The 15,831-nt window shown below is 45.0% G+C and overlaps 1 protein-coding gene across 4 annotated transcripts in view; it reads left to right on the top strand.

The window, feature by feature from the left end:
- Positions 1 to 15,831, top strand: part of MMEL1 (membrane metalloendopeptidase like 1) — a 668,752-nt gene that overhangs the window by 568,341 nt on the left and 84,580 nt on the right. For all 4 annotated transcript variants that reach the window (XM_073656486.1, XM_073656485.1, XM_073656484.1 and 1 more), the window contains 2 exons: positions 2,320 to 2,454; positions 2,540 to 2,629. In XM_073656486.1, coding sequence (XP_073512587.1) covers positions 2,320 to 2,454; positions 2,540 to 2,629 — 225 coding nt within the window. The remainder of the gene's footprint in view (positions 1 to 2,319; positions 2,455 to 2,539; positions 2,630 to 15,831) is intronic.

The raw sequence follows: 15,831 nt of genomic DNA, 5'->3' as shown, positions 1-15,831 counted from the left end.
TATTAAAGGAGTTATCTAGTAAAAAAAAAACATAAATCACCTTAAAGGAATTTCCGGTTACAGTTGCTATGCCTTACTCTCCAGTGCTGAGTCTCCGCTACTACTCCCTATTTCTGGTGTAGTCAGCAGCGCTCATGTAATATTAACAGCACTGCAGGCAATCAGTGAGCTCAGCACCCCTGAGCAGCTTGTGCCATCAACTCTGTCAGAGGCACTGAGCTCAATTATCGGCTGCAGTGCTGTCGACATGATGTCGGCATTGCAGCCAATACCAGACACAGCTGGACTCTGCACTTGGTCTTCTCTTTCAGTCCGGGTATTCCCCGCCCCTCCACCTGCCTTTAACTGACAGGTCACTGCTCTGTTAGTGACCTGCCTCCTCTGGCAAAAGCTCACATAGGCTCCATCTTCCCATGAGTGGTGCATGTGCAGGTCGATTTCTTGGCTCAAATACATCATGTGGAAGTTACTGTGCAGGTGCCTCCCTCAGCAATGATGGCACCTGAGTGAGATTTTGGCCAAAGCATGCAGTGACCTGTCAGTTAAAAATCAGAGCCAGGCGGAAGGACCAGTGAATACCCAAACTGGCAGTAGAAGAGATGACCAAGTGCAGCCTGCTCTTGCACCTCACTAGTATATAACTTCAACAGGTGATTACTGAAGAACGAGAACACAAAAAGTATCAATGCAATCTGCATTAAAGCTCCATTATAGCCATGTATTTACTTTACCATCCAAAATCCCACTGACAAGCCCTCTTTAAAGGAGTTTTCCATCCATAATAAGGCACACTATGCACCTTCTGGAATGAAGGGCCCATGGCTCTTGAAAAGCACAGTTCCTCCTTTTTTAATTGTAGTATTCAACTCCTGGAAACCATATGAATACTCCTTTGAGTACATATAATTTACTGGTTCAGTGGAGCCTACATTATAATCTTCCTTTCCTCAAAGACAGACAAATGCACTCACTAAATTCTCCTCATAAGGAGCCAATAAGTGATTAATTATATGAAATCCACATGTTCTTCACAAGACTTGTACTGTCCATTGTAACAAAGGTTAGGAATTCCATCCTTGTCCCGTTTTAATCTGAGACTCTTACTTATAAAGGAGTTGGCCTTTTTTTGTAGTAGCTCATTTTAGTGTTGTAGTTCAGTCTGTTTGTAGGTATAAAATAGTGGGAATCACAAGATCCTGTGGATAATAGCATCTTTACCCAGTGGGGCTTCCTGTCTGGTGCTATAAATTACCTAATGAGCGGAGCAGGCTCCTGATAAAAGCCATATGCGGCATACTGCAGGGAAACTGTTCTTGGAGTGGATTGAACTTTTCCTCTCAAATTGCATAAAAACCCAGCTAAATTTCCTATTATATATTATATTATTATATTTGTGTAACATGAAGAGTTACATTGTAAGAAGCTCAAGTCGAAACGCGTTGTATTTGTCCTCATTCCATTAAAAGTTCATCCTATTTGTTTCAAACTAGAGGAGCCTATGGATATATCATTTTACTTAATTTATACTTGATCTGTTGTGCCCAACCCAAGTGTTTGGGAAAACGTCATAGATTTGGGCCATATTGATATTAACTGGTGATCAATATCTCCAGAGTTTTCCTTCTGGTAGCTCCTATCATGACAAGGTGGCTAAATTAATGTCCAGTTGACAATATGACATCCATCTCAGCTGATAAGAGGTTCTAAACAGAAAGATCTTTAAGATCAGCAAAAATAGGGGGAGAGCCAATGATCTGAGAAATTGTGGTCCATACATGACATGTTCTTCAATCTGTGTGCTCAAGAATACTTTTCACACTTTGTACTCAATGCTGGTAACATCACTGAGATGACACGTTGGGATATTCTTGACATATGTCATCAATACCTTACCACAAGAGGTAGTAATGGCAGACACTATAATAGCTTTCAAAAGAGGGCTGGATGATTTCCTCGATACACATAATATTGTGGGTTACAGTTAAAGCAGACAAAATGTACAATTGGGGAAGGAAGGCTGAACTTGATTGACCTAGGTCTTTATTCAACCTACTAAACTATATATTATAATACTGATGAAGATATTTGCTTTCTTTAGAGAGTGGATGTAGGTGGCTCTTTCACATATCTCTGAGATTACATTGATAAAGATTACATTGACATTAGAGACCAGCGGCACATATAGCCTGAATATGTCCTATTCAAAGAGTGCTATTGTGTGAAACAATAGGGTCCTCCAAGCTTCTGTCTGCTAAATGAGTAAATATTTAGATCCCCCAATGTTTTGCTTCCAAAAAAATGACCTCTTTTTCTCCACAGATTAGAGAAGCCTACCTCCAGTTTATGGTCACCATTGCTAAAATGGTACGAGAAGACAAGAATCTCACAAGAGATGACAATTATGTGCAGGAAGAAATGGCTCGTGTGATGGATTTAGAGTTTGATATCGCAAAGGTGAAAATTGTTCAGCCGCCATTCATTGACTTAAAGGTTCTTCATACAGATTGAAGGAAATAACACAGATCTTTGTGTCTTTTAGGCAACGGCACCATCTGAGGAACGGAACGATGTAACCTTATTATATAACAAAATGACCCTCACCGAGTTCCAGCAGAAGTTCTCAACAGATGTAAATTTCAGTTCATGACAATCCATGTAGTTTGCTATGGTCAAAATGTCTTCATTCTGACAATTATGATGTCTAATTCTTCTGTTAACATTCTCGTACAGAAAAATGTTTATTATATGGCGGAGGAGATGTTTATTAGCTAGCAGACATGTCTTAAGGAGAACAATAAGGATTAGACAAGTAAAGTCCCATGTCTCTGGTCAAAATTTACGCATTTTAAGCCAATGGGTAATGGTTTCCGATGACAGGCCGTGTCTAGTATTGCATCAGTCAAGTGAACAAGGCTCAGCATATTGGCAACAGTGGTGTTTCTGGAGGGAGAGGGGTGATGTCTTAGACAAGAATTTTTCCTCAAATAAAACAAACTCATCAGATTATAGTTTCTAAAAATTATTAAGGAAAGAAAAAAATTGAAACAGACCTATTTAAAACAATTACTTTATTAGGATAATGAGAAAGAAAAATTTAACTATATGTGAATATGGAGAGACAAACTAGGTGATGACACATAGCCACAGTAACCATCTATGGAGCGGAGATATGCATGCTCGGCCTCTACTCCATTCATTGTCAGTGAAGAAAGTCAAGTACAGCTTCGGCTTTCCCGTCAGACCCATAAACAATAAAGAGAGTGGAGGTTTAGCACGTCCATCTGGAATTGAAAAGATTTGTTGAGCTCACCACATTGCTTGATATTCAGTGCTGAAAAAAACTGTAGCCATTGGGTGCCAATTCCGCTGGTGTGCACAGCACTCAATGTGAAAATATTGGAAGGTTTAAGGCACAACCATCCGGTACTTAAACTAAAATATTTCTTGGAAGATGTTTAAAAACCAAGTCGATCCAGCAATGAAAACTGACGAGTTTCTGGCAGTAAATGCCCTTAGTCGTAGTATGAAATAGAATAACATAAGCCTATTTTAAATCACATTTAAATACATAGGAACCAATCACATTTAGACAGACATTATTCTAAACACTGCCTGAAGGGAAAAAAAAAGCATCACGTGTATTTAACTAATTCCATATATACATAAAAATGATCGTTCTTAAGATTTGTGCCTTTTGGAACTTTACTGTCAAGCGTTAAAATCCATAAATCTTCACTTAACATGAGTAATCTCTGCCAACCTCCGCCCCCTTTTAGGAAATGCCACCTTCTCTATGCTATAAAATATAAAGCTGGCAAGGTCAGCATTAGGGTTATTAACAAAGTGTCGTACTGCGCCTGAGTATGAACTATTCTTGATAAAAATATTGGAAATATGATCAGGAATGCGTTTTTTGTAATTTACGGATAGTACATCCTATTTAACGCTAGTTTGGGATTGAAAAAGACTGGGGGAAAGAATGTTGCCCAAGGACCACCCTCTCCTGGCTACATACCTACATCCATCTTGTATTACCTTGTTAATATAGTGTCTTGATTAGGTAAGTATTTTGAAATGATTTGTTTTATGTTGTTGAACTGTAAACTGTAAGATGTACTAAATGTGACAGGTGCAGCTCCATCCTTATTTTTATGTTTATTGATATTACAAAGTGTCACACTTCTTGGCTTATCGTATGTTTTTTCAAAAGCAGATTTTATTAACTGTTTGTTACAACCCCTTGGAATAAGCCTGCTCTGAATGACTGCACCTTGCCAAAGAAAGTGCAGTCATCACAGCAGGCGCAACGGGCACGTGTGACTTTCCCATAGAGGATCATTTGTATCGTGTGTTGGGGATGAAAGCTTGATGACTGTGTGATAGTATTACCCGAAATGTCTTTCCTATAAAGTGAAGTGTGAACCCTGCTTGTGGTAACATCACCAGTTAAACAGATATCCAGGAAGAAATTCTGTATATTGGGACCAGATAATGTAAATTACAAATTATAATTGTTGTTATTAAAAAAAGTGATGAAGTTCGGCACGGTCTCCACATTGTTGGACCATACGAATAGCAGGTCGTCCACGTAACGACTGTACCAAAGCACCTCACTAACAAAGGACTGTAACTATTAAACATAGTGTTGAGCGAGCACTAAAATGCTCGGGTGCTCGAAGCTCGGGCCGAGCTCACGTGATACTCGGATGCTCGACCCGAGCAACAAGCCCAATGTTAGTCTATGGGAGACCCGAGCATTTTTGCGGCGGCACCCCCGGCAGTCTGTAGTAAGCCTAAAAAGTGCCCAAAACGATAGTGACAGTGCTCAAAAGACATGGGGACAGCATGGGCATCGCCCCAGGAAGCATTTCTGACCACCAGGTCACTGCTGTCAACAACGTGGTCAGAGGTATTAAGCCACTTTTACAGGCTCACAATAAAACGTTCAAAAACTAAACTGAAATGGTTTTCCTGTGAAATATGTTAAGGAACTTCCTTTCCAGGGTAAAGACTTGTGTATAAGGTAAAATAAATAACCAAAAACAAAAATACTCCTCCACACCTTGGGCTATGTTCACAAGTAGCATTTTTTATGCGTTTTTGCACTTTTGTATTGCTTTCAACCGTGACAAATGCATTCACCGGGAAATGTCATTTTAACATTTTACAATCTTATCTGGCCATGTACTGTGTGACACATGCATACAGTGCTGAAAAGACATGGGAACAGCATGGGGAAGACCCCTGGAAGCATCTCTGACACCCAGGTCACTGCCTAAAAGTGTGCCCATCAGAAGTGATCCTTGCCACATCAGAAGATGCAGACTTGCAACTATCCCCATGCAAGTCCTTGTCCCAGGGCAGTGTTCAATTGTACCTCCCCCATTCCTTGCAATGCAAGCACAAGAATGCATCCTGCCACCCACCCACCCCCAGGCTGCAATACCATACTGCTAGCTTGCTTGCACTTGAAATTGGGCCTTTTAGGCATGTGGAGGCAGACACCAGCCACCATGTCATGGCTGCGTCGGCGGCCTGGTATCCATACTCAGTCCACAGCTGCCCGGCGGCCGGGTGTTCATGCTCGGTCCCCAGCCGCCAGGAGGCAGCCGGGTGTCCATACTCGGTCCCCAGCCGCCCCGCGGCCGAGTGCCAACACACGGTCCCCAGCCGCCTGGGGGCGGCCGGGTGTCCATAAATGCCCCTATTTGAAGGACAGCCTAACCACAAACACGTGAACAAGTGATTGTAGCCAGGGATGGTCCATCTGACTGACGCCTTCACACTGGGTTAATATTGTGGAAGCGGGGACACAGTTGGACACTGGGATGCAACACGTCCTCCAGACATAGAGGATTGCGGGTCCTGGGTCAATCAGGCTTCAACACAAAGTTCAGAAGGTAGACAGCAGCAGTGGTCGGCCTTCTACACAACGAGTAAATTATTCATGTTCATGAGGCATTCCATCTCCTTAACTTTCTGTTCCTTGGAATGCAAGCGCATGTATGTAGTAGCGGCTCGGCCTGAGGTGGTCAGCGTTTTGGCGCATATCCTACCTCCTCCGAGGATTGCTGGATGTTTTCCTGCTACTATCCCAGTTCTATGACTCCCGTTAAAACAAAGCTTTAGGTGATGAATGATGGATGAGGTGGTGGCAAAGGAGAAAGAGCAGGAGGAACAGGGACCATTCACATCAATATCAGGCCAGTCAACCACACATGTCTTGTAGGATATGTTTCTGTACCAAAAGGAGCGGTTCTGCTACACAGTTATAGGGCATACAGTGAGTGCAATGCCTACCAAAAATTTCGAGGCACTCCAATGCCCCTTGGAAATGACATGGAGGTCAGAGGGCCTTAACTAAACCGTTTTTTCCATTTATAGCAACTGGGTCTCCTGTACACTGTTGGCCTAAGCAGTGAATGGAAGGCTTTCCAAAAATTATGAGGAACTGCAATGCCCCTTGAAACAGACGTGGATTACAGCATACTAATAACCTTCTACCCATTATTGGGGAGTGGGTCTCTCTTAGTGTTCGCCTATGCTTTGAAAAGCAAAAGCTGAATAAAATTAGGAGGAAATGCAATGCCCGTTGGAAGAGTCATTGAGGTTAGAGGTAATTAAAAACAACATTTCAATGCCCCTTGGAAGAGCTGTGGAGTTCAGAGTGATTTAACAAGACGGTTTTAATGCCCCTTGGAAGAGACATGGAGGTCACAGTAGCTTAACATGACGGTTTTAATGCCCCTTGGAAGTGTGGTGGAGGTTACAGTGGAATAAAAAGACAATATCAATGCCCCGTGGAAGAGACGTGGAGGTCACAGTAGCTTAACAAGATGGTTTTAATGCTCCTTGGAAGAATGGTGGAGGTCGCAGTGGAATAAAAAGACAATATCAATGCCCCTTGGAAGAGTGGTGGAGGTCGCAGTAGCTTAACAAGACTGTTTTAATGCCCCTTGGAAAAGTGGTGGAGGTCGCAGTAGCTTAACAAGACGGTTTTAATGCCCCTTGGAAGAGACGTGGAGGTCAGAGTGGTTTAACAAGACAGTTAAACTGCCCCTTGGAAGAGTGGTGGAGGTCGCAGTAGCTTAACAAGACGGTTTTAATGCCCCTTGGAAGAATGGTGGAGGTCACAGTGGAATAAAAAGAAAATACCAGTGCCCCATTGGAAGAGTGGTGGAGGTCGCAGTAGCTTAACAAGACGGTTTTAATGCCCCTTGGAAGAGACGTGGAGGTCAGAGTGGTTTAGCAAGACGGTTTAAATTCCCCTTGGAAGAGTGGTGGAGGTCACAGTAGCTTAACAAGACAGTATTAATGCCTCTTGGAAGAGATGTGGAGGTCAGAGTGGTTTAACAAGACGGTTTTAATGCCCCTTGGAAGAGTGGTGGAGGTCACAGTAGCTTAACAAGACGGTTTTAATGCCCCTTGGAAGAGTGGTGGAGGTCACAGTAGCTTAAGAAAACAGTTTTAATGCCCCTTGGAAGAGTGGTGGAGGTCACAGTAGCTTAACAAGACAGTTTTAATGCCCCTTGGAAGAGACGTGGAGGTCCGAGTGGTTTAACAAGATGGTTTTAATGCCCCGTGGAAGAGTGGTGGAGGTCACAGTAGCTTAACAAGACGGTTCTAATGCCCCTTACAAGAGCCATGCAGTACCGCATATTAAAAACATTATTCCCATTATTTGGGAGTGGGTCTCCCATAGTCTTTGCCTATGCCTTCCAAGCAAAAGCTGCCAAAAATTAGGATGGAGGAACTTGCAATGCTGGCAACATGGACCACGGTCACCCTGGAGGTATAGTGGTGGTGGAGGCTGAGGTAAGGAGAAGAGCAAAAAACAGCCAAAATGATGAAGCGTATACCCATGTGTGGGTGTGAAGCGGTGCATGGGAATACACCTCCCAAAATAACACAGTGGATTTGACTTTATTTTACTCTGCTGTCATTTGGTGGTGATGAGAAGTCTGGCCCAATCCAGCCCTTGTTCATATTGATAAGGGTCAGCTTGTCAGCATTGTCAGTTGACAGGCGAGTGCGCTTATCAGTTATAATTCCCCCAGCGGCACTAAAAACACGCTCCGATAACACGCTAGCAGCAGGGCGGGCCAGGACCTCCAAGGCGTACAGAGCGAGTTCCTTCCAAGTGTTCAGCTTGGATACCCAATAATTAAAAGGCACAGAGGAATCATGGAGGATGCTGGTACGGTCGGCAAGGCACTCCCTCACCATCATTTGAAACTTTCCACTCCTTGTGAGAGTACCCAGCGCCTCAGAGCCTGTAAGCTGGGCGGGTCTCAGAAAACTGTGCCAGAATGTTGACAGTGTACCCCTGCCTCTGCTAGATTGGAGTTGTGTCTCTCTCGCCTCTACGCCTTGGTTGGTCAACGAACTGTGACCTCTGCCGCTAGCATGTTCAGATGGGAATTTTTTTAACAGTTCTGCAGCAAGGGCCTTCTGGTACTGCCCCATTGTTGTAGACCTCTCCACCTCAGGAATAAGAGAGTGAAAGTTCTCCTTGTAGCGGGGGTCTAAAAGTGTCACCAACCAGTAATGACTGTCACCCAACATTTTGACAACGCGAGGGTCACGGTTAAGGCAGCGTAGCATAAAGTCAGCCATGCGTGCCAGACTGGTAAGGGGCAAGTCTTCCGTGTCCTCACCAAGATGATGACTGACCATGCTCTCCTCCTCCTCCCCCCCCCCTGTCCTCAGGCCACCCACGCTGAACCAACTGTATGACAGTTGTACAGGTACTAACATCGACAGCGCATGATACCAGCTCCTGTTCTTCCTCCTCCTCCTCCTCTCCCTCATTGTCCCCCAATGCACGTTGGGATGAGATGAGGCTGGGCTGTGTGTAATCGCCCGGTACGGCTTCTTGATCCATCTCATCATACTCTGGCTGCAATGCCTCCTCTTTAATTGTCTGCAGAGAGCGTTGCAAAAGACAGACAAGTGGGATGCTGACGCTAATGATGGCGTCATCGCCACTCACCATCTTGGTGGACTCCTCAAAGTTTGTCAGGATGGTACATATGTCAGACATCCAGGTCCACTCCTGAGGTCTTATATGTGGAGTCTGACCTGAAAATCGATGGCCTTGTTGCAGCTGGTACTCCACAACTGCTCTCTTCTGCTCACAAATCCTTTGCAACATGTGGAGGGTAGAGTTCCAACGTGTGGGGACATCACACACCAGTCAGTGTGCCGGAAGCTGCAAACGCTGCTGCAACACAACAAGGGCGGCGGAAGCTGTAGCCGACTTGCGAAAATGAGCTGACAGGTGGCATACTTTGACGAGCAGAACTGGCAACTCGGGGTACGATTTAAGAAACCGCTGAACCACGAGGTTAAGCACATGAGACAGGCATGGTACGTGTGTGATCTCGCCTCGCCTCAGAGCCGCCACCGGGTTACGGCCATTGTCACACATGACCATGCCTGGATGTAGGTTCAGCGGTCTCAGCCACAGATCTGCCTGCTCTTTTACAGCTGTCCACAACTCACAAGCAGTGTGAGGTTTATCACCTAAGCTTATGAGTTTCAACACCGCCTGTTGCCGCTTGGCTGAGGCAGTACTGCAGTGCTTCCAGCTTGTAACTGATGTGGTGATATCTGAGATGGAGGCTGAACATGAGGAGGAGGAGGAGGATGATGCGCAGGAGCTGTACACTGTGGGGGCAACTCTGACTGACATAGGGTCCGCAATCCTCGGTGTGGGGAGGATGTGTTCTGTCCCAAGGTCCGACTGGGTCCCGGCTTCCACTATGTTTACCCAGTGTGCCATCAGGGAGATGTACCATCCCTGGCCACAATCACTTGTCCACGTGTCCGTTGTCAGGTGGACTCTCCCAATAACTGCGTTGTTGAGGGCACGGCAAATGGTTTGGGACACGTACTTGTGTAGTGCTGGGATGGCACACCGGGCAAAATAGTGTCGGCTGGGGACCGAGTACCGAGGCCACCGCCATAAGGTTGCGGAAGGATTCCGTCTCCACCAGCCTAAAAGGCAGCATTTCCAATGCAAGCAGTCGTGAAATGTGTGAATTTAGGACTGTGGCCTGTGGGGCGCTGGCTGCGAATTTGCGCTTTCTTTCAAAGGTCTGGGATATGGACAATTGAACGCTGCAGTGGGACGTTGACGTGGACGTTGATGCTGTTTCTTGAGAAACTACCATAAGAAGTGAAGACTGAGAGGAGGGGGCATCTTTGCACGCAGTATGGACAGGGGATTGCCTTGCACGCACAATCAGTGGTGACACCCGCTGACACTGGTCGTGTACCCTGGGGTTCGCCCCACCAAGTGGGGTGCTTTGCTGCCATGTGCCTGATCATGCTGGTGGTGGTCAGGCTGGTAGTTTTGTCACCCCTGCTGATGCTGGCATGGCAGGTGGTACAAATGGCCTTTTTGGGGTTATCAGCAGAGTCTTTAAAAAAATTCCAGACTCTGGAAGATCTACCGGTTGTACTGGCAACGTCCCTCGTGTTGGTGTTACGGGGAACTGTTGCCCGCCTTCTGTGTGCGGCCACCACACTGCTTCTTCCTGCCTGTTGGAGTACTCTGCCTCCCTCCCCCTGTGTGCTGCTGGCCTCGCTCTGCGTGTCCTCCTGCCACGTTGGGTCAGTTACTAGACCATCCACCACCTCCTCTTCCACTTGCGCACCACAATCCTCCTCCTCACTTCGTGGCAATTGTGTTTCGTCATCGTCCACCTCTTGTGACAAATTGCCAGCGTCGACTTCCTCTGGCCGTGGCTGTTCAAATATTTGGGCAGCGCTACATGGGATCTCCTCTTCCACCACTTCAAGCGGAGGAGGCGAGGGGCAAAAATATGGAAATGGACCAGTGAACAGCTTTTCAGAGTGTCCAAGTGTGGGATCAGTTGCTGTCTGACGACACTCAGCATTGTGGGAGGAAGGAGCATCAGGTTGAGGAGGAGTATGCGGTCGAGACTCACGGCTACTAAAACTTGACCGTGTGGAAGACAGACCGGAGGTGGTGGTGCCTAGGTAACTGGAAGTATTTTCTGCTATCCAATTAATAACCTGTTCACACTGATCAGTTTGCAATACTGGTGTTGTAGTGTGCTTCTCTAGTAATTCGGTCAAGAAGTGGGAGCGAGAAGATGTGGCTGTTGGTTGCGGCACATTTTCACCTTGGCTACAGCCTTGTCCTCTACACGCACCATCACCAGAACATCCAGTTCCACGTCCCTTGCCACGCGCCTTGCCCATTGTAAATGAAGTAAAATAGCTTACACTCGCACTATCAATGGAAAAAGGGTAATAAAAAGGAGATTAGAACCGTGGAAGAGGAAAACCACAGTTCTATTTCTCTGGCCTACACCAGAATCTTTTAAACAGATATATTTGTGTCTGAACACTGAGCGAGACACTCAATTTTATTATTTTTTATGTAAAAAAGGCAAAAAGGTGGATAATACAGAGATTTGAACCATGGAACTGCAAAACCACAGTTCTAGTTATCTGGCCTACACCAGACTCTTTTAAACAGAAATATTAGTGTCTGAACAGTCAGGGAGACACTATTACTGTTTTTTTAATGGTAAAAATGCCAAAAGCAGCATAATACAGAGATTTGAACCGTGGAACTGCAAAACCAAAGTTCTAGTTATCTGGCCTACACCAGACTCTTGTAAACAGGTATTATATTGGGGTCTGAACAGTCAGGGAGACACTAATACTGTTTTTTTACGGTAAAAATGCCAAAAGCAGGATAATATAGAGATTTGCACCATGGAACTGCAAAACCAAAGTTCTAGTTATCTGGCCTACACCAGATTTTTTTAAACAGATATATTGGTGTCTGAACAGTCAGGGAGACACTATTACTGTTTTTTTACGGTAAAAATGCCAAAAGCAGGATAATACAGAGATTTGACCCGTGGAACTGCAAAACCACAGTTCTAGTTATTTGGCCTACACCAGACTCTTTTAAACAGATATATTGGTGTCTGAAGAGTCAGGGAGTCACTATTACTGTTTTTTTTTCAGGTAAAAATGCCAAAAGCAGATAATACAGAGATTTGAACCGTGAACTGCAAAACCAAAGTTCTAGTTATCTGGCCTACACTAGACTCTTTTAAACAGATATATTGGTGTCTGAACAGTCAGGGAGAAACTATTACTGTTTTTTTTTTACGGAAAAAATGTAAAAAAAAAAGGAGGAGAATACAGAGATTTGACCCGTGGAACTGCAAAACCATGTTCTAGTTATCTGTCCAACACCAGACTCTTTTAAACAGATCTATTGGTGTCTGAACAGTCAGGGAGACACTATTACTGTTTTTTTACGGTAAAAATGCCCAAAGCAGGATAATATAGAGATTTCAACCGTGGAACTGCAAAACCAAAGTTCTAATTATCTGGCCTACACTAGACTCTTTTAAACAGATATATTAGTGTCTGAACAATAAGGGAGACACTATTACTGTTTTTTTTTTACGGTAAAAATGCCCAAAGCAGGATAATACAGGGATTTGAACCGTGGAACTGCAAAACCAAAGTTCTAGTTATCTGGCCCACACCAGACTATTTTAAACAGATATATTGGTGTCTGAACAGTCATGGAGACACTATTACTGTTTTTTTTATGGAAAAAATGCCAAAAGCAGGATAATACAGAGATTTGACCCGTGGAACTGCAAAACCACAGTTCTAGTTATGTGGCCTACACCAGACTCTTTTAAACAGATATATTGGTGTCTGAACAGTCAGGGAGACACTACTACTGTTTTTTTTTAATGGAAAAAATGCCAAAAGCAGGATAATACAGAGATTTGACCAGTGGAACTGCAAAACCAAAGTTCTAGTTATCTGGCCTACACCAGACTCTTTTAAACAGATATATTGGTGTTTGAACATTCAGGGAGACACTACTATTATTGTTTTTTTCTCGGTAAAAATGCCAAAAGCAGGATAATACAGAGATTTGAACCATGGAACTGCAAAACCAAAGTTCTAGTTATCTGGCCTACACCAGACATATGTTAAACAGATATATTGGTGTCTGAACAGTCAGGGAGACACTATTACAGTTTTTTTTATGGTAAAAATGCCAAAAGCAGAATAATACAGACATTTGATCTGTGGAACTGCAAAACTAAAGTTCTTGTTATCTGGCCTACACCAGACTCTTTTAAACAGATATATTTGTGTCTGAACAGTCAGGGAGACACTATTACTGTTTTTTTACGGAAAAAATGCCAAAAGCAGGATAATACAGAGATTTGACCCGTGGAACTGCAAAACCACAGTTCTAGTTATGTGGCCTACACCAGACTCTTTTAAACAGATATATTGGTGTCTGAACAGTCAGGGAGACACTATTACTGGTTTTTTTACGGTAAAAATGCCAAAAGCAGGATAATACAGAGATTTGAACCATGGAACTGCAAAACCAAAGTTCTAGTTATCTGGCCTTCACCAGACTCTTTTAAACAGATATATTGGTGTCTGAACAATCACAGACACACTCAATTTATTTTTTTTTGGGTGGGGGGGATTACAAAATCTTAATAAGACGCGTATTTGTAAAGTCTGACTGAGGAAAAAAAAATACAGGATTTAGATGAAAAAAAAAAGGATTTTTCCTGGCCCCTGAGATCGGGGGATAAGTCTACCAATTTGACCAGCAGGAGCACACAGGACTGTAATGCAGCGTTTGCTGGTATAACCACTGCTTATACAGCCTGCCTGCCTGATATGTGGGATGGATATTAGTCCTGAGAAGGACTGTTTGTTTGATTTTGCAGGCTTTAGAGACTTTAGAGACCCTACACTACTTATTTCGCACTATATATCTCTCCCTAACTCAGCAGCACTCTCCCTACACTGTCTGATCCGGAGCGACTGTGTCCAAGATGGCGGCGCCCGATTTTAAATACTCGAGGTGATGCTGTGCGGCCAGCCAATCACTGTAATGCCCACAATCAACATGGCTGCGGCATTACAGTGACTGGCTGGCAATCTCTGCATGTTCATTGGCTCTGTAAAGAGCGCCAAACGTGCAGTGCGGAGACCCGAGCTCCAGCCCGAGTAACCCGGAAATGCTTGGTGCTCGTCAAACATCTCGAGTAGCGAGATGATCGGGCAAGTACCGAGCAGTGTCGAGCATGCTCGCTCAACACTAATTAAACATAAACTTTTCATCCCACCATGACGTATAGAAAATAGTTAAAGAAGGGGGAAATTTTGAGCCCATCTGGGCACCCCCTGTTTGCAGATAAAATTTGGAATCAAACATAAACTAGTTGTAGTTCACTAGATATTCTAATAACATAAGAATAAATTGTTTTAATTCCATGGAATAAAAACTATAGCGAACTAAGTGAAATTGTAAAACTTGTTTGGCTAAATGGTGGGACATGGTGAAATAAAGGTTGAATACATCATAAGTGAAAAACGAAAAATGTTTTTCCCATTGAAATGTATCAAAGATGTTAGAGAACCATGGAACTGCCCTTTAAGTAGCCAGGAATTCTGGTCACTAATGGTCATAAGTGTTTGACGCGCCCCCTGGGCCGTGGGGTACCCACTGCCGGGCCGGTAGATACTGGGGAATGTCACAGTGGCGGTGACCTGGTCAGTGACCCAGGGCGATCATTCAATAGGGAATTATTTACAGGGGAATTATGTACAATGTTCATGACGCCACCTGTAGTATGCGGCTAAGCGGAGTCGCTGCTGCGGAGCAGGTCCTCTGGAGCTGATGTGAGTGCAGCAGGGATGGTGTGGCTCTCCACAGGTAGAGCTTAGCTCCAGGGCAGTGGAGATGTTATGGGTTCTGCTGGGCGTCGTAGTACAGGGCTTGATGGTGCAGCAAGAAACACAGAGACAAGGAAGTGCAGTCCCAGGGTCTTTACTCACAGTTGTTGCAGTCCAGATTACAGGGATCCATGTAACTGCCCTCGTCGTCCTGTGTTTACTCAGGGAGGGGTTCGGTCTACCCCCAGGTATCTCCGGAGTACTTAGCAGGACCCCCTTCTGTTTGTCCTCACTCTCTGGCCTTCTTCCTGCACCTCACACCTAGTATGTCCAATCCGGTACCCGCGGGCCTTGGCGGGTGACGTCTGTTCCGTCCCCTGGGTCCTATATGGCTACCTTCTCAGTGAGACTGGTGTGGACTTGTGGCTACAGGACATAAAGTACTGCAGCCTCCGGTTTCTAGTTGGGCATAAAGTCCTCCGCTAGTTGAGGGATCGGTCCCCCTTAGATGGCCTGACCCCTCCACCGCCTGGCAGATGCGGGCGTACGGGTGGCCTTCTGCACGGCCCGTACCCCTGGGGTCCTTTCCTGATTCCTGGAGCCTTTCGGCTCCTCTCTCTCCTCTCCTTTCAGTCCTGGGCCTTTCACCAGGCCCTCTGCCTGAGCAGAGCTCCTGCAGAGCCTCTGCTCCTCCACTTCTCCTCCTCTGACTGAACACTCTGACTGGCTTGTCTTTCTAAGATGGCTCCCCTTTTTATACAGCTTCCTTTCCTGTGCTCCCCTGAACTACGTCCTCCACCCACACCCACTATGTGGTTCCCCTTCTCTGGGTTCCCCCCCTCTCCAGCCAAGGGAAGGGCTCAGCAAGAACCAGAGACATCTTGCCCTCCCCTGTTTGCCTGGAGTGGTGTGTTGGATGCAGGTGTTAGGGTCCCGGGCTGTACTCCTTCCTTACCTGAGAGTGAGATGCCACATCTCTGTCTGAGATGCAATACCTCTGTGGTGACCGAACCCTCAGGGGCGCCACATACCCCCCTGGTAAAACACAGCACATCCGCAGGCTGGAACAGAGTAAAAACAATTTTAAAGACATGCAAAATTTTTGCA

This window comes from Phyllobates terribilis, unplaced genomic scaffold (genome assembly GCF_046119375.1).
Source record: "Phyllobates terribilis strain yellow unplaced genomic scaffold, ASM4611937v1 Scaffold_12__6_contigs__length_324123572, whole genome shotgun sequence".
Lineage (NCBI taxonomy): Eukaryota > Metazoa > Chordata > Amphibia > Anura > Dendrobatidae > Phyllobates > Phyllobates terribilis.
Note: the sequence above shows the minus strand (reverse complement) of the source record. Positions and strands in the feature narration are given on the sequence as shown.